The following is a 26,161-nucleotide window of genomic DNA, read 5'->3' as shown; positions in this document are numbered from 1 at the left end:
GAGTGTTAGATCCAAAGGAAGATTGGCCAATGTAAGATTAAGAGAAAGAAATTCTGGTGCTTAAAAATTTTCCAGAGCTAAACTAGTGGCTAAACGTCACTCAGAATACGGAAGGCAGAAAGAAAGGAGGGAAAAGTCATCAGTGATAAAATACCAATCCCAAGGATAATTTGGTTAATAAAACTGGAACTGGAAAAATTTAAAATTATCAAAGGGAAGATTGGGACGATTTGAGTATGGACTGTGAGCTTTTGGTTTGACTTTTGGCAAGTTTCGACAAATTAGTGACCTGATAGTACAGAGGAACAACAAGGTAATAAATTGTACTAATTAGGATGTGTGTGTGATATATTAATACTTTTAAACATGTAAAGTAATTATGTTAAATGCTGACCATATAAAAAATTGAATTTGAAGACATATGTTGTTAATAGAAAATGGATGGAAAAGACATGATAAGTTGATCTATTTTTTAAAAGAAGGGAAAATGATTTTGTTTACATATGATAAAATTAGAAATTGGAAAATATGAGAAAAAAAGTAATACGGCTAAAATTGGAAATAATGAAAATATAATGTAGAATGAATTATGTGTTTGTGGAAATGTTAAAGGGGGAATCAGGACAACACTCTGTTCAGAAAAGAATTTTTATTATGTACAAAAATAAAATAAAAAACTTTTTATAAAAAAAATCACTTCCAGGGCAGGCAAGTGCAGGTGGAATTGAACTAAGGCTGCTGTACTTAACTCTGCCATATTGTTCACTAATTGTTCACTTCGTTAAAATCAAAGCTTTCCCTTAAAGATGTGCACCATAGGTGGTATTCAGCCAGCTCTGACAGGTTCTGGAGAACCGGTAGCAGAAATTTTGAATAGTTCGGAGAACTGGCAAATAGGTTGGGCCTGTCCCTGCTGCCTCCAAGCTGATCTTCTTTTGTTGCCCTGAACAGGAGAATGGAGCTGGAAAGCAGGTTAGTGGGGTGGGGATGGAATGGGGATTTTGTAATAATCTTCCCCCAGAAGTGAGGGGGAAATGGAGATTTTGCAGTATCCTTCCCCTGCCACGCCCACAAAACCATGCCCACAAAACCACACCCACAGAATCGGTAGTAAAAAAAAAATTAATCCCACCACTGATCTGCACTGCTTATCTAAATGGACAAACCACATAATCTAAACTGCAACAGCATGAAAATACATTTATAACATAATTAGAGTTTTAATTATAAAATCATATATACCTAGCTTTGTAGCATTTCCTACAAAAACTAATTCAGGGAGGTCTTCAGGAGGCCAGATCAAAGCAAAAGCCAGGATAATGGCTGAGACTTTATGGTCACACACCTCCTGCCAGATGATCTATTATTTAAAAAAAATCAAATTTGTTTATTTCTTTTAGCATACCGTAAATGATAGATACCCATAATGATATACTGTAAATTAGCTTTCCTCAACTGGCTGCTCTTCATATGTATTAGACTAGAGAAATCTGCCATGAATGCATTTTTTTAAAAGTTCATTTTGTTGTTCATTTTAATACATATTTGAGCATAAGTAAAATAAACCCATAAGTAAAATAAAATTTATAATTAAATATTGAATTTAGGCATATCTGCTGAAAGTCCTGACAAATTAGTGAGTAATAAGGCAGAAAATCTCATGAAACCTGGGAGTTGAGGGCATATATTTAATAAATTATTATAAAATTAAACTGATGAATCCTTCCAAACTAATAAGTACTGCAAAACAATCTTCTGTTCCAAATCATTGGCTATTCTGATCAGGCAGGGATTTTTGTGCAAATTGCACCAGTAGCCTTTATGACAATATTAGCAACTAAAGCAAGGTAGGAGAACATGCAGCTCTCCAAAGTTTTCTAATCAAGAATTCTGAGCATCCTTCATCATTGGCCATGCTCATTCAGAGAACCAAGAAGTTGTCATTAAACTAATGGCTTGTGAATCATAACTGCACTCACCTGTTAGCCACAACTTACCCAAAAGGTTTTGCACAGACCAGACAGATGGAGAAGTTTTTTTAGGCATGTGGCAGATTAAGAAACCAAAATACCGCAGGTAGTGATCATTTTCCACTGAAATATTGATTTCATGGCTAAACAGAGCATTTTTATATGATCCATCCTCCATATCCGCTTCACAGGTCAGACAACTTCAGATTCTCTGCAACATTTGCCAGCACTGTCCAGGAGGGAAGAGGGGATAGATCCTCTTCTCTTGTACATTTCTCAAAGTTTTGGTTAGACTCAGTGGCCTGGTATATACAGTAAATATATACAATATTACAGTAAACCGTGGTTTATTTAACCATGACTTTTTGAAATATCCCTAGTGGCTTACATACTATGCTAAGCTATGAAGTGTGGCTCGCAAACCACAATAGTTGGATTTACAAATCACATTGTGATGTTGGAAGCAATGTCCATCTGGGTTCAGTTCCAAGTGGGAAGAAAGACACTGGAAACATGAAGGCTGATTGGAAAGATGCTTTCATGGTGGACAGGATCACATGGTTTGAGGTCCTCGGCAATCAAGCACATGGGAGAGAGAGAGAGAGAGAGAGAGAGAGAGAGAGAGAGAGAGATTTGTACCCTCTCTTGGGCTTTGAACTTGCTTCCTATTCCTGTGAAAGAAATGTATTCTGATTGGTTGTCAGACTCCCATGGGGCCATGCATGGGTAACTTTGTAGGTTGTCTTGAGTCCCAGGCTTGGTTGAATCTTGCTGGGTGGTTTGGATCTTGAGTGAGGGCTAATTCTATCATGTCCTGAGGGTGAAGGTCTTTGGTTTTGTAGATAAGCTGGCCCAGCCTTTTGTCTTGTAGATAGGTTGGCACCAGTCTTTCTGGGGCTATTAACAAAGGTGGGGGCTGCTTTCCAAGAGCATGTTTCTCCTTTTCTCATCCAGGGAGGTATAATATTCTGCCTTTTTAATATTTCCTAGAATATTTCATTCTTCTAAGAGAGGGGTGGGTGCTAACTTCCTACAGTGACTTAATGGAATATGTAAAGCCAACAAGAAAGCACCAAGGCAGAAGTAAAAGAGAGAAAGCTGTTATCCAAGCAAACAGAGTGCAATGGTCCATTTAATTGATTTAGCTGCATATATAGCATTTGCAGAATATATTCTTAAAAATAAAAAAATAAAAAATCCCATTATTTGCAAAAGTATTTTGAAATGGAACTAGTAAAGGTGCATCAAAATATAATTATCTTGTAGGTTATGTCAGGAACATGGAAATGGGTAAAATGCTGAAGCAAATCAAACTGCAGCATTATTCATCAAATGCTTCACATTAATTAAATTTGTTTATTAATTAATAAAGAAATGGATGTTTACTGAGAAGTTCATATAAATTTGGGTAGATAACATATACTTTTTATATGTTTTATATTATGGCTATAAGGGCTAATTGTTTCTTTTATTATGGCAGCTACCTTAAGAGAGATTTGACCATTATGGCTTTCCTAAGATTATTTCAAACTAAAAAAATATGCTGGTTCTTGGATATAAGTCATAAAAATGCCTGCATATTTTTCATTGACAAATTCAACTTGTTAGGATGTAAGAATGGAAATGATTGCATGACAAACACAATTCCCCAGCCTGAGTTTGGGCAGAAATTCCTAGAATTCTCAATTACCATGTGTAAGTTTCTTTTTTAAAATGGAAAGAAAATTATTATTAGAATAATGTAACTTTTATGATAGTTTACATGTATTCCATCGACTAGTCTTCTGCTTGAGACTTTAATATTCTTTCTTCAATTGACCTCTACCGGTTTGGTCAAGAGAGAGAGTAATATTAGATATTTTACATGTGGTTTCAAGATACCCTTGACTCCTGGTGACCACATAGAAAAATCTCTGCAGGGTCGGTTTGTTTTTTCAATTTTTCCTGAAAGCATTTGCTATTGCCTTCTTCCTAGGGCTGAGAAAGAATGATTGGGCCAAGGTCACTCAACTGGCACTGTGTCTAAATTGCACAATAACTCACAGTCTTCCATGTTTCTAGCCAAGTTATGCCAAACTCTCACTTATATCAGATATTACTATTTCTTAATTCAAAGAATTTTTCATTTGAAATGCATAACCTAATTCACTTTGCTTTTGCAATTCCCATCATAAAGTTGCAGGCAGAAAAGATTTAGCTTACAAGTGTTTTAGCAAGGAGAGCCTTCAAGGACCCTGGCCTAGCAGACTAGCCATTTTTTTTATATGCACAGCTTTTGTCCTATTTACTGTCTAGGTGAATATTTATTATTTAGTCCCTATTAGATCAGACACTTTTGCTGAAATTGTGCGTAGGTGCTGAATGACATAACACCTACACTTTGCCAGACAAAATACAAGAACAAAATTCTTCAACAAGCAAAAGTCATTCAGGCATGCTTACATTCTAGGATGGTTTCTCTAAGAGAAAAAAGATTATCAATGGAGCCTTTCCAACTCAATTTTGGAATTGCCATAATATCCTTATTTATTTTAAAGCAAAAACAATGAGTCTAAGAGGAAAGTGAGACTTTGTTCATTTACTGATAGTGGGAGATTAATTAATATACTCATTACATTTAAAAGCCTGGATGTACCTGTCTTCCCACAGAGATACCCACAGCGCTATCAGTGGTAATTTAAAAATCAATTTCCCTTCCATAGTAATTAAATGTGTCCATTTAAGCAGATATAATTGATAGTGCTTGCAACTAATTTCAAAGCAGGGGATCTTCGGGGATTCTATAAAAGATTAGTAGATATGAGCTCAGCTTTAGCCTTCAAGAAACAAAAAGGAATGAATGGCAACTAAATTGTTGGTTCTGTGCTATTGTTTGAACTGTCTGTGATAGATGTCATGTCCAAGAGCATCACATACAATAAAGGTTGAAGCATTCTGATGCTGTGTGACAGCATTCCTGAGAATGGGACTCTAACTCAATTCAAGAAAGGATAAAGGAAACAGTCACTGCTTCACTAATCTTTGTATGTACTTAACTCGGTTTATAGCTGTATAAAAAATATTAGACTGCTAAACGACCTGGATCATTTTGCATCCTAGGGTTACAGCCCTATCCAGAGACACATTTCAACTTAAATAACTTTTCCAGGAACAAATGGTAGATTTAACCTACTTACAATAGCCATGGTTGCATCATAGCAGATGCAAAGGATGTTTCTCTAGCACCAGGTTGAGTTGAGGAGTCCCAAATCCAATCCCATCAAAAGCTATCTTTCGGTTCCTTTTGGGCCCCTCTAATTACTATTGCTGTATTGCTACTGTGTTTTCCCAAAAATAATTTTCTTGAAAATAAGCATTTAGGATTATTTTCTGGGAAGCCTTTTTTTTTCGAGGTGTAAGAGGCAGCAAGTGTAGTCACCCCATGGCTGCTGGGCCCCTTAACCGCGGACCACAGATCAGCTTATTCAGCGAGGGCCGGGAGTTTTATCTCTCTGGGTGCCTGAAGATATTTCCAGTGCACTCTTGCTAGCCCTAGCCTTGCCCACAGCACCAGGCAACCTTACAGCCAAGGGCCCTTTGTTCCGCAGCTCACCTTGTGGCTATGGAGCAGGCGATGAGCATAGTTTGCCCTCTGTCAGGCCTGGAGCCCTGGTATTGCTTAGGCTGCTGCTACGATGAGGCAGAAAGCCATGTGGCCTGTCAGAATCGGCTCCCCCCCCCCCCGCCGCCTCTACCCTGCTACTGCTTGAGAAAAGGACAGGCAATTGTGGAAGATTGTGGGAAGCGCATGCCTATGATAGAAGGAAAGCCCAGCCTGTCCATTTCAAGTGATCAAATGTCTCTGTGTGTGAGAGACATAATGAGAGGGAGGGGGGAGAGAAAGAAACAACAGAGGAGAGTAACAAAAATGGCAGGCAACGCTGTTTTAAAAGGTTTCCTCTGTGCCATTTCACTTCTCTGTTCCACCCACCTGCCCACCCACTGCATCTGGGCTTGCCGGGCACTATCCACCGCAAACCAAGTGATGGGGAGGCTTCAGGGCAGCCCCCTTCTAGCACCCACCGCCTTGCCAAAGGTTTAGCTGAAGCAGGCGAGGGCTGCATGGGGCTCTTCCGATGGCCTCCCCACCCCTGCCCCACTCAGGGTGGCCCATACACGAAGTGTGAGTACAGGTTGAGTTTGGCATTTCACTTTCCTGCCTTTGGCAAACTTTTGGCTGCATGCAGCGAAAGCATCAGAAGCATTAGAAGTCTTTCTTTCTCTTCCCCAAACTCTGCCAGAAATGAGTCTTTGTGAGACTCATTGCGCCACCGCCGCCTCTTGGAGCAGGACCCTGCAAGGCTTGTTGTATCGTTGCACATGTGAACGGCAGCACCGCCATGGGTTTTGACAACTGGCGCAGCCGCGAGCAGCAGGATGCCAGCTGCACTGGTATGATGAAGGCTATTACTTATTTTTGGGGTAGGGATACATGGTACTGCTGAAAATCATGAAACATAATCACAAATTTGCCAATTACTTTTCATCCTAGCATATTATACAAACCCAGCCTTCATGGGTTTTTGATTCATGTTATCATGCAAACTCAAAATGTGTGTCACTTTTATAAATCATGATTCAGTTAGCCAAAGGTAAACAAGCCATGCAAACACAAGCATATGGCCACACAATACACATTTCCCCTCTTCACTGGCTGTTACTGAAGTAAATTCTCATCAGATTGACTCCTCATGCCCAATCTTCTTAAAAGGGATGGTTTGAATTAGATTGATCCATATTGTTACAGTACTGACTAAACTATTTAAAATCCCCAGATGTGTCATATAGTATCCCATCAACGGTTACCAAAGGATTACGTAGGTGTCCTGAATGACTTTTTCCAGTCAGAGGTTGTAAAGGAATCTATTCTTTCATTATTTTGACAGGTCTTTGAATTCTCCTATTTTTGTTTGTTCTTTTAATCCCAATGCCCTTTGCCCACTAAAATAAGTAAAGAAATGCTCCCTGTGTTCAAAGTGCCCATAAATATTTTTAGCTATTTTACCTTTGCTAATTTAAATTCCTCTGCAAATAAATTTGGGATGGCAGCGTACCCTGTGATATATGTTCAGCTACCTTGAGCAAGCCATTACTCAGAATCTCTGAAAACAAGGGGCTTTGGCTTGATTTCCAGCATTGTCAAGCTAAAGAATAGTGAATTTGCACAGGCAGTAAATTTTGTGCCTTGCAAACACGTGCTGAGGACAGTCCTCGGGAGATGGGATTTCTGAATTTTTTCTATATGATTATCATAGATTTAGGCTTGTAAATTACACCTATAGATTTTTCTGCTATCTTTGTTATTATGAATTTCCAACATTCAAGCTGTAATGCCAACAGCACATTTGTGACTTCCCAAGAATAAGGGAAAGCATATCAGGGGTTGCTTTTATATATATATATATTATATATGTAGTCTGTCTACCGACTTATCAATTTTTGTTACAAGAGCTTTTGCAGTCTATGGATGTAGTTGAGTTCTTATTAACCTAGTTAGCATAGATTAATGGCAGTCTCCCCCAGCATTGCTTTTCATTCTTTAATCATCCACTTCCAGATAAAGTATTAGTTCTCTAATACTTCTCATTTCAGATGGCCAGTGGTATTTAAAAAATGCTATTTGACTTTGTAGGAAGTTAGCACCCATCCCTCTCCTAGGAAAATAAGATATTTTAGGAAATATTAAAAGGGCAGAATATTTCCCCTAAAAGGGAGGCAGAAACTCAGCCCCCCCTCCCCACCTTTGTAAATGGACCATTAAGACCTGGACCAGTCTATTCTACATAACAAAAATCTACCTCCTTCAGGCAGAGCCATAATAGGAATCCCAAAGCCCTTTCATTACGTCATCACCCAGCAAGAGTCAACTAAGCTTGGGTCTCAGGAGTTGCCCCTGCATGGCCCCATGGGAGTCTGACAACCAGTAAGCATACAAACTCAAATTCAAAAGCCCAGAGAGGGCATAAAACTCAGGCACTCTCAGCACCTCTTCCCTTTTTTGTCCAGGACCTCAAGCTATGTGGTCCTGTTCACCATTAAACCATCTTTCCAATCAGCCACCACGTTTCCAGTGTCTTTCTCCTCACTTGGAACTGAATCCAGAAGGATATTTCTTCCAACAACTTCTTCTACTGAGAGGTAAACTAGATTCACACAGCATAAAACACCACAATGTGGCTCATTTTGTCTTGGCTTAACATGTGAAGTGAATTCAAACACTTTGATCAACAGAACATAATTTGGTTTAATTTATTATGTGACCCCAGCCAATTATACTTTAGTCAACCAACTACATTAAGCAAACCATCATACATTCTGTTTCCGTGTCCTTCTGTAAGGAAATTTGAACTGACAGTGAGGTTTCTGAAAGTAATCTTGACTTAGGTCTCCAATAAATTTAATAACTTAGGTTTAAAAAAATATATGCAAACAAGAAAGCAAACACAATCATTTTAGGGGGGTGGGATCTGAAATGTGTTTTAGAGTACTACCTGTTAGGTCAACTTAAAATCAGTTAACAAAGGAGGAAACTTTGTCAAGGTTGATTTTTGTATAATCTTAAATGGAATGTAGGAGTTGACTGCAGACAGACATTCAAATTATGCTCTATCAGATGCTGAAATGGTTTCTGATTGCTTCTAAGGGAGTAGAGAGGAGTAAACAATTATTTATCTGACATTCATGAAAATATAAAATCTGTCTGCTCTTCAGAAACTTCTCCATCTTTACTTGAAAGACAATTCCTCAGGAAGTAGGGAAAAGGTTTTTATATAAAACTTAAGATAAAATGAGATGTACACTTTAAAAAAAACCAATAAGTGCCATTTTGAGTGAATTTTTCTTGCAGTTTGAAAAGTTGAAATCTCAGGGTACAAAATCCCAGCTTCAATTGATAAGTCTTCTTGAATCATTGCTAAATTTCTAATTTTAGCATCCAGAAAGTCCCAGAAATCAAAAGGAAATTGACTAGATAGAACATCAACTATTCAAGCAGCAAGAGCTCACAATTGTTATCTTTTTTAAAAAATGAAATCTTTCAATTAAAAAAGAGTAGCCCTAAGATAGAAATTTCCAGGCCCTTAGAATTGCCTTTTTATTTTATCTCTTAGCCTCTAAAATTCTCACAATAGAGGCTGTGGAAAGTTAGCACCCACCCCTCTCCTAGAAGAATGAAATATTTCAGGAAATATTAAAAAGGCAGAATATTATATTTCCCTAAAGGAGAAATGGAGAAACATGCTCTTAAAAGATAGAAAGCAGACTCAATCTCCCTGCCCCTAGCAGATATTAAGGCCAGCTTTTAGAAATGCAGATTTGGTAATCCATTCAAAACAGGCTACTTTGAAACAAAGAGAGAATGCTAGCCCTCACTCAAGATCCAACATGGACAAAGCCACCCACAGAAATGTCAACCAAACTTAGCTCAGACAAACACCTAGGACAGTGATGGCAAACCCATGGCATGCGTGCCACAGGTGGCACGCGGAGCCGTTTGTCAGGCACGCGAGGCGCTGCCCTGTCAGCTGGCCAGCACGCATGTGCGCGCTGGCCAGCTGAATCCACCCTTTTTAAAGCCATTTTTGCCCTCCCCATGCTCCAGAGGCTTTATAGGAGCCTGGAGAGGGTGAAAACAGCCTCCCCCGCCCCCCCGGACACCCTCCAGGGGGCGTCAGGGAAGCCTCCAAACGGTCCCTGAAGCCTTCGGAGCGCTCAAAACAACCCTCCGAGCAAACCGGAAGTCACTTCCGGTTTGCTTGGAGGGTCATTTCGAGTGCTCCGAAGGCATCAGGGAAGCCTCCGGACGGTCCCTGAAGCCTTCGGAGCGCTCAAAACAACTCTCCGAGCAAACCGGAAGACACTTTCGGTTTGCTCGGAGGGTCATTTTGAGCACTCTGAAGGCTTCAGGGACTGTTTGGAGGCTTCCCTGACGCCTCCAGAGGGCATCTGGGGGGTGCGGGGGAAGTTGTTTTTGCCCTCCCCAGGCTCCTATAAAGCCTCTGGAGCCTGGGGAGGGCAAAAAAAGCATGTAAAAATGGGGGGGAAGCACCCGTAGTGCGCGCATGCACACTGGGGGTCACGCATTGCATTATGGGTGCAGCACACCCGCACACGACCCCCCTGCGCTCCCCCCACAAGGCAAAAAGGTTCGCCATCGCTGACCTAGGATTTTTACTTTTGCTATAGAACCAGCTATAATCCCTACATAACCCTACATGACCCCATAGGAGCCGACACAATATATGTTCTTGCATAGGAACAGGAAGTTCAAGTGCAAAGCCCAAGAAAAAGTATAAAAACCTCCACTCTCAACTCATATTTTGGTCAGCTGCTCAGAACCCATGTGGGTTAAACGTCTTTCCAATCAGCCTCCAGCCTCCATTTTGTCTCCAGTGCCTTTCTCCCAGCTTGAAACTGAACCAGATGGATATTTCTTCCCACAAGGTGAACCTGTACTTATATCAGGTATGATCCCAGAACATTAATTAATGAGTGTTCCAAAACATTGGCTGCCTTTTAATGTAATAAACGATCCAAATCTACGAAGAAAGCATTAGAACCAGGACTAATATGGCTTCTGAAGAATTAATTCTAATATAAAAGTAATTCTTGGATATCTAAATGTCTCCTTTATAACAGTATATAAACAAAATTTTAAATAGAATCCAAGACATGCTTATTAATGGTTTATAAAGGGAGATATATAGATATTGAATTAGCTCCTTATTACTGTTTTAAGTATAATGGGATCCAGTAAGTCATATTTGAGAATGAGGCTTGCTGAGCCTGTTGGGCGAATATGTACATGGTATGAAACTGGTGGGTTTCAAATTTTTTTAGAACCTCTTCTGTAGGTGTGGCCTGCTTTGTGGGAGTGGATTGCCAGCCATGTGACCGGGTGGGAGTGGCTTGCCAGCCATGTGACTGAGTGGGAGTGGCTTGACAGTCATGTGACTGGATGGGCATGGCCAACTTCTAAAATGTGGTGAAACTCACTTAACAACGCTTTTGCTTAGCAACCAAAATGTTGGCTCAGAAACTCTAGCATTTGAAGCACGCAAGTCTTAAAGCTGTCAAGTTACAAGACCCTTGCACCCCTAACCCTTTAGAAAAAAAAACCCCAGGGGGTTCAAACTTGACAGTTTTAAGACTTGTGGACTTCAACTCCCAGAATTCCTCCTCTCGCTCTTCATCTTCATGATGTGCGGACGTGCGGGGGGAGGGAGCTGGAACCAGTTCTAAACAGTACTGTAGATTTGTGGAACCTCTTCTATAGAAGAGGTTAGAAGTGGCAGGAACCCACCCCTGGTATGAAACCATGTTTATTTTGCCATGATTTATTATATGCTAGTCATTCTCAGATTATACAAACTATTACTTGCATTATCTCAATTTTAAGCAAAATTAATTATTTTGATGAAGAAGAAATAGCTGAGCATGGCACAAATGTATTTTAACTAAATTAAAAGGTGCATTCCACTTATTATCCGAATATCTCTGCAATAAAGGCAGCACCTAGATAAATCTTGGAGGAAGTTTCTGGTTTGAGAAAATGTGAACAAAATGGCATGTCTTTATTACACTGCACAATCACTGATTACTTCTCAATATTGCATTTAGAATACTGTAATGTGGATGACTGAAAAACATTGAATATGCAAAACATCCGGAAGAAATTTTTAACAAATTCAATACCTGCTTTTACATCCTATGTTCAGCAGAAGGGAGCAGCTATCATCTCAGTTTATCATTTCACCACGTAGATAAAGAGTAGCTACAGCAAACCCAGCATTTTCAGTATAGATCAATCATTTTCTTCAAAATACTTAAGAGCATAACATAGTATATGTTTATTTAGATGTTTACATACGACTGAATGTATTGACCTCTATGATTTTGCTAACAATTCTAGTTCTAATTACAATAGATCTATTCTAGAAAATAAAACAGCAACATCTCTTTATATGAGCTGGACTGGCTCAGCTATGTAGTTATCTTGGCAGCAAGGGAGAAGTGGCAAGCTACTGCCATCTTTCAGATTTTCTCTGACTTCTCACTTTAATTTACAGCCATAGAATTTCCTAATACTACAGTGAATTCTAAGTACTAATCAGCTGTGATCTTTTTTTTTTTTTACAGCAGCCAAATTAACCTGAATTTTCAAACCTTGCTTTTAAAGCATGGAGATATCTACCCATTGGTGGTTAATTGTATACAAACAAATGCAAGATTAACACTTGGTATAGGAACATATTCGTTATCTGTCTTGCAGAATTATGACAGCAGTTCACCATTGTCTTCTTCACTTTCTTCCCCAAATTCCAATTTGTAACCCTGAGATTTTCTGATTGTTTCCCATCCCCACCCATTTTGTTTTGTGAGATCAGCCAGGGTGTTTTAGGTCAGTTTATCTCAATCTCAGTTACTTTAAGATATGTGGACTTCATCTCCCAGAATTGCCCTGGAATAACAGAATAACAAGAGTTGGAAAGGACCTTCTTCTAGTCTCTTGCTCAAGCAGGAGACCTTTTATCATTCCAGACAAATGTTCAATCTCTTCTTTAAAACCTCCAGTGTCGGACTACCCACAAATTCTACTACATTAATTGTTCTGTCAGGCAATTTTTATCTAGTTTCAGTGTGATTGTCTCCTTTGATAGATTTCCATCCGTAACTTCTTTTCCTGCCTTCAGGTGCTTTGGAGAATAGGATGACCCTCTTCTTCTTTGTGGCAGCCCCTTACATATTAGAACACTGCTATCATGCCATCCCTAGCCCTTCTCTTTGCTAGACTAGATATATCTAGTTCCTGCAAATGTTTTTTTTTCATATTTTAGCATCCAAGCTCCTAAACATTCTGTCCATTCTTTCTAGAGTCTCAATATCTATTTTGTATGTGTGTCGTGCTGACCAAAACTGGATTCAGCGTTCCAAGTCTGGTCTTATCAAAGCAGTATAAAGTGATGCTAACACTTCACATGCTCTGTTCCTCGATTGATGCATCCTAAGATCTTATTGGCTTTTTTGCAACAGCAGCACACTGGTTGCTTGGTTGGGAAATTTCTACAACCTATATTGACTATGTGAAATCTGCTGGATTGTTGCACACACATGTTCTCTTGTATTTGTGTTATATAACCGTCTCTATTTTTCATTAACCTAGAAGGCATTAGAGAATTAAAAAATGTTCCTGGGATCACCCACATGCATTCTAAAGGTAAGTACAAAAAGGTGACAGGCCAAATTAGTACTGCTATGGTTTTCAAAGCTTCATAAGCACTAATTACCAGAAAGTATTGTTTTGCTTCCATATGTACCCAGGAACAAAAAGATTTAAATAAATGACTTTTCCTAAGATACCTCTGAATAATTTAAAACAAATTATCATTGAGTTATATTCTCAGTTTGCAGGAATACAAATCCCAGGATCAAATAGATATGGAGCGAGAAGATTTTGTAAGTAGAAAGTTGGAGGTCCACGCATTTTAAAATAGCCGAGGTTGAGAAACACTGACCTAAGAGATGCCATCTAACTGAAATGCAGTAAAGCAAAGGTCTTCAAACTTGGCAACTTTAAGACTTGTGGACTTCAACTCCCAGAATTCTCCAGCCAATATAGCTGGAGAATTCTGGGAGTTGAAGTCCACAAGTCTTAAATTTGCCAAGTTTAAGGGAAAATCTTACAGCCCCTCCTAGCCCTCCCCTACTTTTACTTAAAGGAGTCGCGTTATCATAGCAACAATCCAGGGCGCGATAGAAAAACGTTACTACCCCCTCTTTCCCTCCTCCCTCTCCCCCCCTCTCCCCCCTCCCTCTTGCTTCCTATTGGTGGAGAGCTTCTTACGTAAAACGTAAAACTCTCCGAGAGCAAGTGGTAGTCGAAGAGCGGAAGTAATTCTGATACTCCGGGAACTGACGGGCAATTCCATTTGATGAGGGAGAAGGGGGCGGGCCTAAGAAAAAAAAAACACCTCACTATCGTGAACCCGGAAAAGGTCGACCAACTCGAGCGGGGATTTTCGTGAGGGAGCAGCATGGCTGCGCCGGTAGGATCGGCGGAGTCTCTCCCTCCGCCCAAGAAGATCGTAGCCCCCACCGTATCTCAGATTAACGCGGAGTTCGTGACGCAGGTAAAGGCCGCGGCCGGAGATAAGGCTGCCCTAGAGCCCCGGACTGGGCTGGGGTTGGAAGGAGAGGTGTAGCTTTGCTTTGGTCAGGGTTTCTTGAAAACCGCTTCCTCCCAGCTTCCTTCATACCTGGAAGAAAGGAGACATTTCCTGACAGTTAGAACAATTAATGGAACAAATTGTCTCCAGAGCTTGAAGTTTTTAAGAGATTGGACCACCATTTGTCTGCAATGGTATAGAATAGGATAACATAGGGATGGATTGGGCTGGGATAGGAATAGGGATGGGATAGAGATTGGGATAGGATTGGGATGGAGTAGGGATAGGATTGGGATAAAATTGGGATGGGATAGGGATGGGATGGGATAGGGATAGGATGGGATAGGGATAGAATTGGGATGGGATAGGGATTGGAATGGAATAGCGATAGGATTGTGATGGAGTAGGGATGGGGGTGGAGTAGGGATAGGATTGGGTTAAATTGGGATGGGATAGAATTGGGATGGGATAGGGGTTGGCATGGAATAGAGATAGGATTGTGATGGAGTAGGGATGGGGATGGAGTAGGGATAGGTTAGGGATGGGATGGGATAGGGATAAAATTGGGATAGGATTGGGATGGGATAGGGATAGGGATGTGATAGAGATTGGGAGAGGATTGGGATGGAGTAGGGATAGGGATGGAGTAGGGATAGGATTGGGATAAAATTGGGATGGGATAAGTATAGGATTGGGATGGGATAGGATTGGGATGGGATAGGGATAGGATTGGGATGGAGTAGGGATGGGGGTGGAGTAGGGATAGGATTGGGATGGGATAGGGATAAAATTGGGATGGGATAGAGATTGGGATGGAATAGAGATAGGATTGTGATGGAGTAGGGATGGGGGTGGAGTAGGGATAGGATTGGGATAAAATTTGGATGGGATAGGATTGGGATGGGATAGAGATTGGGATGGAATAGAGTTAGGATTGTGATGGAGTAGGTATGGGGATTGGGATGGGATGGGATAGGGATAAAATTGGGATGGAATAGAGATAGGATTGTGATGGAGTAGGATGGGGGTGGAATAGAGATAGGATTGTGATGGAGTAGGGATGGGGGTGGAGTAGGGTTAGGATTGGGATGGGGTGGGATAGGGATGAAATTGGGATGGGACAGGGATAGGATTGGGATGGGATAGAGATTGGGATGGAATAGAGATAGGATTGTGATGGAGTAGGGATGGGGGTGGAGTAGGGATAGGATTGGGATAGGATTGGGATGGAATAGAGTTAGGATTGTGATGGAGTAGGGATGGGGATTGGGATGGGATGGGATAGGGATAAAATTGGGATGGAATAGAGATAGGATTGTGATGGAGTAGGGATGGGGGTGGAATAGAGATAGGATTGTGATGGAGTAGGGATGGGGGTGGAGTAGGGTTAGGATTGGGATGGGGTGGGATAGGGATAAAATTGGGTTGGGACAGGGATAGGATTGGGATGGGATAGGGATAAAATTGGGATGGAATAGAGATAGGATTGTGATGGAGTAAGGATGGGGGTGGAGTAGGGATAGGATTGGGATAGGGATAGGATTGGGATGGGATATGGATAAAATTGGGATGGGATAGGGATAGAATTGGGATGGGATAGAGATTGGGGTGGAATAGAGATAGGATTGTGATGGAGTAGGGATGGGGATTGGGATGGGATAGGATAGGGATAAAATTGGGATGGGATAGGGATAGGATTGGGATGGGATAGGGATATTATTTTTCTAATACACTTTTCATCTCACATAACAGTATACATTTAACATTGTAAATACAGCATTTACAGTGTATATGAATAGTATAATTGAATGATGTAACCTTTTATTTTTCAGCTGGCAAATAAATATTGGGCACCACATGTCAAGAAAAAGCTGCCATTTGAGTCAAGGGTAATTGTTTAAATATAATACTTAATAATTTGTCCTTAACTTGACAATAGATGCCAAAAATAAACAATGTTTAATTTGATAATGAGATTGTAGTTTATATCATTACTGTAAAATGAGATTGATTTTACTCTTAAAATTACCTAGCATAAATTTTCATTTTGAAAGTTTTTTTAATTACTTTTTTTTATTCTAGATGCATTCTTATTTTTAGCAAAATGTTTGTAAAATTTCTGTAGTAATAGAAAAAGTAATTGTAATAACACTGCTGGGTGATTTATTGCTTATTTAGTTCCTTGCAAATACAGATTACTGGGAAAAGGGAAATATATAAGACAATCGTTTTACTATACATTTCAATCTTTTTTCTTATTTTTTAGGTTATTGAAGATGTGTATGGAAAAGAAATTGTTAGGTCAAAGTATGTACTATGTACTTATGAATAACTGCCAAACTGCTTATTTTATAGATATATTTTATGCATTTTAAGTAATGATGGCAATAATAAAAATGACTTGATGTAAGCTTTTTTCTTCTATAAATTGTCCTGCATGGGCAGTTTTATTCACTGGAATAAATAAAGTAGTAATCCAAACCAGGCCTTTATGAAGCATATTTGTATAGAAAATGTATTATTATACCAGTATATCACAGAAGTGAGTACACCCCCTCACTTTTTGTAAATATTTAAGTATATCTTTTCATGTGACATCACTGAAGAAATGACACTTGGCTACAATGCAAAGTAGTGAGTATACAGCTTGTATAACAGTGTAAATGTGCTGTCACCTCAAAATAACGCATCACACAGCCATTAATGTCTAAACCTCTGGCAACAAAAGTGAGTACATCCCTAGGTGATAATGTCCAAATGGGGCCCAAATAGCTGTTTTCCCATCCTAGTGTTATGTGACTTGATAGTGTTATAAGGTCGCAGGTGTATTAAATTTGGTGTTATCCCTCTCACACTCTCATACCATTCATTGGAAGTTCAACATGGCATCTCATGGCAACAAGCTAATGAATTGTTGCTCTACATAAAGATGGCCTAGGGTCTAGGCTATAAGAAGATTGCCAAGACCATGAAACTGAGCTGCAGCATGGTGGCCAAGACCATACAGCAGTTTAACAGGACATTGTAATTGTTCAAGATAGCATAATATCTATATTGCAAGGGGTTTCTCCAGATTAAGGATAAAAGTACCAGTCCTTTGAGCAGAAATGGTGCACATAGCCAGAATCGTATGCAAGTGAGATGGCCAGTTATTTACATTCAAGATGGCCAGTTATTTACATTCAAGATGGCCAGTTATTTACATTCGAAAATCTCGCCTGGACTACTGCAACACACTCTACATGGGGCTGCCCTTGAAGAGCACCCGGAGGCTTCAGCTGGTCCAGAATGCGGCCGCGCAGGTTGTCATGGGGGTACCTAGGTGCTTCCATGTTACACCCCTTTTAGGCGGCCTGCATTGGTTGCCGGTTATTTTCCGGCTGCGATTCAAGGTGTTAATTATGATCTTTAAAGCGTTCCATGGCTTAGGCCTAGGGTACTTGCGAGACCACCTACTGCCACCTGTAGCCTCCCACTGTCCAGTACGATCCCACAGAGTTGGCCTCCTCAGGGTGCCGTTGGCCAGGCAGTGTCGGCTGGTGACCCCCAGGGGGAGAGCCTTCTCTGTGGGAGCGCCTTCCCTTTGGAATGAGCTGCCCCTGGAGCTTCGCATAATTCCCGACCTCCGATCCTTCCGGTGCGCCCTAAAAAGTTGACTTTTCCAGCAAGCCAGCCTGGCCAGAATAAAATAAATTATTAATTTTAATTGTTAATTTTAATTTAATTTCTAAATCTCATTGTAAATGTCTATTGGTTTTTTGGATATTCTACTTAATCTTTCTTTTAACTTTTGTAATATGTGTTTTTATGTTGCACGCCGCCCTGAGTCCTTTGGGAGAAGGCGGCATATAAGTCCAATAAACCTAAACCTAAACCTAAATAAATGTCCCTCCCACCAAATGTTGCTCATACCACAGCTCTAGGCAGCAGAGCTCATAATGAGGGATATAAAAGTTGCAATTTAGAAATATTTGAAAGCCCTTGGGTTATACATGCCTGGTATAGACTCAGATAATTCTCTTTACTGATTTTGAAGTGACAATTTTTTTTATTGATTTCAGATTTGCTATTAGGAAGATAATGCTACTAGAATTTAGGTAAGTTTTTTTTTTACAGAAAATAAATTTAAAGTATGAACTGATTATAGAATGAGTTGGTACTAGCTCCAAATCTGATGACAGGTGATCTGGTATAGCATAATAGTTTGTTATGAATTCCTGAAGAAAATTTTCTTAAACTATTTACTCTTCAGCACAGGAGGTTTACATTAAGGGAATAGGAGGGTTGTGTGAATTTATGGGTTTGATTCCAAAATTAGAGAAAACTTAACACCTCCTTTTAAAGTTTGCTTGTTAAACAATTACAAAAGATGATCACATGACCCAGGAAACTACAACCATCGGAGCGGCCCAGCTGATCCGATTAAGGGGTCAAGAAGCCCTGAGGTGACCGGGGAAGGGAAGGGCTGCCCCCTGTTCTGGCTAAACCCACCCCTTCACTAGGGCTTATTTTCAGGGGAGGGTTTATATTTTTGCCCACCACGAAAATCTTGCATGGCCTTAGTTTCAGGACATGTCGTATTTTCGGGGAAACACAGTATGACTTTCATAAAACTTTATGTCTCTTACTGAGACAGCAGACGTTTGTTTCGCTCTAATAAATTGGTGGTGTGCTTATTTTTTATTGCTATGTAGTTGATTTGAAGTAAGGTTCAAATGCATATAATGCCTGTACCAATATATGTAAAATGTCTCTTATTCATTTAATGAATGGAAATTTCAAGAAGACCAATGTTTTTGCCTTGTATTCTTGAATTGTTCCAATTGTCACAAATAAGTTTGCTGCAATAAGTTGCGTTGGAAGATAACACTGAAAGCTAGTTACAAGGATTATAGAAAAGTTTTCATAAACAATTGCATTGCTGATCTCCCGATTAGTGACATACAAAATAGATGGTCACTATTTTCTCCCCTTTTCATTTCAGTCAGTACCTGGAAAATTACTTATGGGTGAATTATGCTCCTGAATTGTCTAGCAAAGCTTATTTGATGTCCATCTGTTGTATGGTGAATGAAAAGTTCAGAGAAAATGTTCCAGCTTGGGAGGTAATAAACTTCTGTCAAAGGAAGCAGAAACGTTGATTCTTAAGTTTCATGTTTCTCGTTAACCACTTAAAGAGTTATCAAATGTTTAGAATATACAATACATTGATTGTTCCTTACGTGAAGTCATCCGCCACTATATTTTACATTGCATAATACCTATGGATAGTTTAAAAGTTTTGCAGTGGAAGCAGAATCAATGTGAAAAGAATTGTTTTGGCAGGTGAAGCCATTTTTTCTGCATTGCTACTTTAAAAAAAATGCTAGAATTTAATGGAAAGTTTATCCTGTAAGATATAGTAATACAATTTTTCATTTGTATGTATTTATATTTATATGTATTTATATGTTAGGGTGCAGGTATATACCAGTGGTGGGTTGCAAATATTTTTACTACCGGTTTGGGCTCGCTCCCAAGTATCCAGGCGGATGAGCGGGGCCTCCCGCCACCATAACTACTGGTTTGGCCAAACTGGGAGCAACCCACCACTGATATATACATTTGTATGTATATAGCATATCAATGTGCGTGTGGTGCATGTGTACACTTCTGAGACCAGCAACAAAACTTCATTTTTAATGTGTGCCAGAGTGCCCACGGGGGAAAAAATGATAAAGGTTATCTTATTATTATAAGGTTACTGTGTGGGAAATGAAAAGCAGCTTCACCCGAACTGATATGTGCTTCCATGTTCACTCATGATGAATTCCTTCTCAACATGTTCAGAGGATCTGGGAAAGTCCTCAGATTGGCCTCACTTTTGGAGGGCACAGCCAGCTTGAGCTTTGAGGAGTGGTACTTCATGTGGCTTTGCCATAAGTGAAGCCCTCGTTTGAATGATTTGCATAAGTTACAGACAGAAAGCAGATAACTACTAAAAGAAAACAATGTAGGAGCCAAATGTTCTTGATTCATCAGTAAATTGCCTCCCAGCTTTCTTTCCCTTGTAGCCTAATGGAATAGAAAATGGAAGATGGCAGTGGAGGGAAAGGAAAACCATGAGGGGACTGGCCTTTCAATGGAATCCCCCTAGCCTTACTTTTCCTTTTTACTTGTTGTAGGCTGAGAGGATGCTTGTTGGCAGGTATTAGTTGAGGGTGGGACCAACCTCAGTAAAGTTGAATGTCTTTGTGAATTGATTGTGTCCTTCATCTCTTAATCGTCAGATTCAGTGTTAAGTACAGAGGTTAAGGAATTGGTCCATGTTATTGGCCCAATTCCTTGAGCATCATCCTTAGATTTCCACATAGGCAGCACAATTAAGATTATCCATTTATGAGCAGTTAGGAGCACATAAGCTGCAGTTATGTGCAGATTCCCAACTGTCTATGCCAGGGGTGTCAAACTCATGTCGTCACAACAGCATCACGTGACATATCGGAACTTTTTCTCCCTTCTCTAAATCCTGGTGTGGGCGTGGCCAGCGCATGACGCATCCAGCTCACGGGCTGCCAATTTGACAGCCCTGGTCTATGCCAACCTTATACTTCAGCATATAAAAGCATGTTCTAATCTTTCAGTAAAATTATAGGATTTAGGAATGAGAATCTTTGTATTCATATAGTACTTGAATATGAAAGTGGGAACAAAACTTGCATTTGTCTCAAGGTCTTTATTTTCCCCAAACTTATTGACAATGATCTTCTACTTCTGTTTTTTGGTTAGACATTCAAGAAGAAACCACAGCATTTTCCATTCTTTTTCAAACGTGTGCTGGTGGCTTCCTTGGCAGAGAAGGATGGTGAAATCACTCTGCAAGAGCAGACGATACTCTTGCTGTTCCTTGATCATTGTTTCAACAGTTTGGTAAATTTATTTTTCAAATATTGTTACAATTAATAATACTTTTAGTGTACAGTGAAGAAGTACCTACTTTAATGCCAATTCACTATAGCATCATTCTTTGTTAACATTACTAGACTGCTTTGTTGCCTTTTTAAAATAAAAACAACACAAATTCCTCCCCTCCAAACTTTTGCACTACAAGAAAATTTAAAGAAATATTTTGAGGCAGATGCTACTAAAGTGGTCAAAGACAGGTTATGGAAATAACATAAAACCTAGAGCTTGGAAGCAAATCAAGAATAGTAGAAAGTAGACTGAATGTTTAAGTACCTGCTCAGGATATTAACTTTGAGTCATAATACATTTTTGAGGAATTTCAGTTCATGAAATTGGGCTTTCTTACTCTTCAACTGAAAGCTATTCTTATGAATCAGAAAGGAAATAAGTGCAGCAAGATAGAATGAATAACCATACTTTAGAAATACAGCTTGTTGTATACTACCCTATATGATGCATCTAAATCTGTGTACACTCCCAAATTCTTCTCTAATTTTTTTTTGACAGGAAGTGGACTTGATCAGAGAACAAATCCAGCAACTCATTTCCCTCCCAATGTGGATGGGACTGCAGCCTGTAAGTTGTCTAAGATAAATGATTAAAAGATCTCAGAACCTTGTGGTATAGATATAAATGTTTATATTTATGATTATAGTGAATATACAGACAGGTAAAATTTCTGTTTTTAAGGTTTTTTTCTTTCATTCAGTTGTCTCCAATTCTTGGACACTACCTGGACAAATTTCTGCAGTTTTCTTGATAAGGTTTTTCAAAAGTTGTTTACTACTGACTGCTTCCTAGGACACAGATAAATTCATAGCCCAAGGTCACCCAGCTGGCTTTGTGCCAAGGCAGGACTAGATCTCATACTCAGAGTTTTGGCTTATGCCTTAACCACCATACTTATTATTTGTATTATCAATTAAGCTTTTATATACAAAAAAAATGTTTATTGCATGCTATATGGTTTTCTGATATTCTGAAAAATTAAACAAGCCCTCAATTCTAGGCACGTCTACAACTTGAATTGAAAAAGACACCAAAACTTAAAAAATTTTGGAATTTGATCGAGAAGAATGATGCGAAAATGGATGAAAAAATACGATTACAGTAAGTTTGACAATAACCCTACCACTGTTGTTTAATAATAGCTCTTGAGCTTAGCTGGAAAGTCATTTTTAAACCAAGTTGTGAGAAGTCGGGAATTGGGTAGGGTAGAATGCCACGTCGAGCTAGGATTAGAAGGCAAAAGTATACAGTATGCTCCATGGCCTAGCTTCTTGAGGCAAAGCCAATCTGCAATTTATCTGTCTGCCCCCCTCCCTCCTATTTACCCTCCCACCCACCCTCTCTCCCCCCATCCATCTTATACCAAACTTCCATGGTATATCCATTTGTGGTGTATCCATTTAGCAAAATACTTTTTCCTGAGTAGTTATTCAAGAAGTACATAAAAATATGTAATGATGTGAAACTTCTTTTGAAAAAGTGAGAAGAATAGACACTGAATTTTCTTTCTCTTACCATTCCCTACAAAATGAAAAACACAATTTTAGAAAACATTTTGCTTGAGATGAGCCTGACATTTTATAGCTTCTTTTTTATGAGGAAACATGATGCAGCTGTCAGTGGCGTTAGTGTAATGTTGAATGTATTATATTATGGACAGTTTTTAATGTACCGGAGTTTACTAATGAAAAAAATTCCTTGCGGCTTTTAGTCTGTTTAGTTTTTAAAAAAATACAAATATTTTAGAATGTTTCAAAAGGTAAACATTCAAGGGGATCATGCTGTGGCTGGAGGGTAGGAAGATCATAATTATTAGCCACATTATTATTCATTAGCCAAAGTAGGTAACATCATCAGTATATTGCTTCTAGCACTGATGATGCTAGCTAGTTTGGGTAAGGAAAGGTCTGTAAGAAAACCAAACCAGAGAGCATAAAGGTTCAACCTGACCTACAAATATTCTCCTTTTTTATTCGACTTGCCATAAACAACTTCTAGTCAAAGCCATTGATGAGACAGGGGCCGTGCCAATTTGAAATGCAGAGTTCCACTGGCTTTTCTTTTGCGTGTATATTGCAGGACATATCAGGAAAGGAGATTCCTCTCACAGCTTATCCAGAAATTTATCTCTGTATTAAAGTCAATATCCATTTCAGGTAAGTAGTTGATATGGGCAAGTACTCCCTTCCCTTCTTTTATGTGTGGCTTAATGGGCGATGGCATAAGATTTAAAGAAACACTCTTCTAAGATCATTCTTGCCCCTGTGTTATTCCACAGTGGAGAAAGAAGCCCAAATAGAAAAAAAAAACCCTAAGCTTTAATGTTTCTTTGTTTGTCCTGAGCTCCTCTTTCCCTAATTCTTGCAGCTGCTCTCTCAAATGGAGGGAGAAGGTCAAGATTATTGAGAGGTCTTTGTTCAGTGCAGTCTTACCTTCAACTTTTCTACTTGGCATTGCTACAATGTCAGAGTGAAATTTTAGCTCTACTCCTAAGATAGTGCGCGGAGTCTTTTGGGACAACTGCTTTCATAATTTTCAGCCAACTTGACTGAAAGTCTCTGGATTTTTATATGTAAGGTTGCTATATGTATAAAGTAAGGATATAGCAATAGCATTTAGGCTTCTGTACTGCCCCATAGTGCTTTTACAGTGTTCTCTAGGCATTTTATAATGTCAGCATCTTGCCCCCAACAATCTGGATCCTCATTTTACAGACCTCAGAAGGATGGAAGGCTGAATCAATCTTGAGCTCTGTCAGGATTTAACTGTGGGCAGAATTTGCCTTCAATGCTGCATTCTAGCCACAGTCCCACCAAGGTCCTTGAGATAATGTATAATTGTCTGTGTTTTCTTCTAGATGCCCTCTGTATGGATAAAGTGCGCTATTGTGAAAGGTTTATTGAATTCATGATAGATTTAGAGGTAAAACAATTGTAAGACAAATGCTAGTTCTTTTACAATATCATCTAGGCTATAGTAACAGCTTTCAATGTCAGCAGCTTTTTGAATAGACTTTCAAGCTGTTTGTGTGCATTGTTCATTCTGGCATTGTGAGAAAGAGAAAAAAATCATCTCAACCTATTGTACAATATATGCAATTTCATATTTCTTTATAAGTTACAGTCTCATAAGTGTGCTTTAGCGTTTTGTCCTTTTTGAAATTTGGCAATCAAACCATGCTGCTTTTAAAGGTAGGTTAAGGATTAGAGGGATAATATAACAAACACACTCAAAACCATCCTCACCTCCCAATGTATGGCACATAATTTTATTATGCGTATTTCATGAAAAAGAGTTTTAATATTGGTCTGATTGCTAATATTTGCTGCATTTTCTTGGTTTTCTTTACTGTTGCTTTAAATGCTAAAATTTAAAATAACAGTAACAAAAATTAAGTACCAGGAATCATTCCAATTTTAATATCTTCTATTTTAAAAAAATATAAATGATTTTAGCATGTGAATAATAATAAAAATTATAGCAACACCCATTATACCAAGTTAGAAACTAGCCGTATGTGATTATCAATAAATACTGTTATATTTTAACTACCTGATCTCTGGATTTATTCTCTTTTTGATATTTTTTTGAACACTGGTAAACCTATACCAGGCCTAGTGTGATTTTGAGCCAAAAAACCAGTCTTTATCTCTGTTTAAGAGGTATCAATTTCAGTTACAATCTTTATCAGAAAATATTAATTCAATTTCTGTTACATTTTCAAAAAGTCTGAATATTTACTTTCTTTCATTTTATCAATATAAATTAGTCCACTATAAATGATTTTTTTGGTTTTTTACAGCAAAACTTTTTTTACAGTAAAATTTTGAATTCTAACTAATGTTTGAGTAATAAATGTGATCAAACAATGACCTGCATAACATTGTAGAGTGTGATATTTTCTTTTTTTAGGCTCTGCTTCCAACACGACGATGGTTTAATACTATACTAGACGATTCCCACCTAGTTGTACATTGTTATTTATCCAATCTAGCAAAAAGGGACAAAGAGGGACATCTGTTCTGCCAGGTGAGACTTGCTTTTATTTACTGGATTTCTTGGAATTTCATGAAGGATTGCAGTATTGCAACTGAAAAGTGAGAGTGGGCAAGTCAGCATCATTTACTAGTGGTAGGAATTGATAGTGTAACAGTTACTGCCAATCTTTCCTGCCTCTGATTGTTCTTGTGAAGTTTACATAGAAGTGAATAATGTTTCCTTGCATTGTAACTATTAGTTTAAGTTTAATTGTGTTTGGATTTTTCTGATGACGATCAGTTTTCAAGTTGTGCATCTATTTTAAAATTACTTTCAAGCCTGAAAAATTTAAAATCTAATATTAAAAAAATTCTAAATATTTTCCATTGTCACATTATTCATAAATCATTGCTTAAACATTTCCAAGCATACTTTGAATTAGTGAATATCTAGACAGTTTATAAACTGCACGGATACTAGAATAAAACTTTCATGATATTAATATGTTTTATTTGGCTTCACATAATACTTTTTTCTTCCAGCTTTTAGACATGCTCAAATTCTACACGGGATTTGAAATTAATGATCAGACTGGAAATGCTTTGACTGCAAATGAAATGACTACAATTCACTATGATAGAATTACTTCCCTCCAGGTAATTAGACCTTCAGGCTTCTCTAAGATTTTTTTCAAAAGTTTTTTTTTAAATAAAGCTTTTTATCAAACTTTGTTTTGGAAAAGACTTGTTTTATATGTCATTGATTATTAAGAATTTATGCTGAGATAAAAGGATATGATAAAAGAGCCATAGTAGCATAGAATGCAGTATTGCAGGCTAACTCTGACCACTGCTATGAGTTTGATCTTAACCGGCTCAAAGTTCACTCAGCCTTCCATCCTTCCGAGGTCAGTAGAATGAGGACCCAGATTGTTGGGGACAATATGCTGACTCTGTAAATCACTTAGAGAGGGCTGTAAAGCTCTACGCAGCGATATATAAGTCTGAGTTCTATTGCTTTTGCTATGAAATTGAAAGCATGGGTATATATTTGGAA

General features: G+C 38.7%; 1 protein-coding gene across 3 annotated transcripts in view; it reads left to right on the top strand.

Annotated features, from left to right (window-relative positions):
• Positions 1 to 26,161, top strand: part of AQR (aquarius intron-binding spliceosomal factor) — an 86,172-nt gene that overhangs the window by 17,442 nt on the left and 42,569 nt on the right. The window contains exons 1-12 of one of the 3 annotated variants that reach the window (XM_081943754.1): positions 8,025 to 8,147; positions 16,006 to 16,062; positions 16,440 to 16,480; positions 18,235 to 18,270; positions 19,158 to 19,278; positions 20,942 to 21,082; positions 21,626 to 21,694; positions 22,128 to 22,228; positions 23,207 to 23,283; positions 23,985 to 24,049; positions 25,040 to 25,156; positions 25,648 to 25,761. In XM_081943754.1, the coding sequence (XP_081799880.1) occupies positions 18,254 to 18,270; positions 19,158 to 19,278; positions 20,942 to 21,082; positions 21,626 to 21,694; positions 22,128 to 22,228; positions 23,207 to 23,283; positions 23,985 to 24,049; positions 25,040 to 25,156; positions 25,648 to 25,761 (822 nt within the window). In that variant the 5' untranslated portion in view covers positions 8,025 to 8,147; positions 16,006 to 16,062; positions 16,440 to 16,480; positions 18,235 to 18,253. Of the gene's footprint in view, positions 1 to 8,024; positions 8,148 to 13,918; positions 14,138 to 16,005; positions 16,063 to 16,439; positions 16,481 to 18,234; positions 18,271 to 19,157; positions 19,279 to 20,941; positions 21,083 to 21,625; positions 21,695 to 22,127; positions 22,229 to 23,206; positions 23,284 to 23,984; positions 24,050 to 25,039; positions 25,157 to 25,647; positions 25,762 to 26,161 lie in introns of those variants that run through there. The other 2 variants (XM_081943753.1, XM_081943755.1) reach the window with 2 other exon arrangements.

This window comes from Natrix helvetica, assembly GCF_964273705.1.
Source record: "Natrix helvetica genome assembly, chromosome: 1".
Taxonomy (NCBI): Eukaryota; Metazoa; Chordata; class Lepidosauria; order Squamata; family Natricidae; genus Natrix; species Natrix helvetica.
Note: the sequence above shows the minus strand (reverse complement) of the source record. Positions and strands in the feature narration are given on the sequence as shown.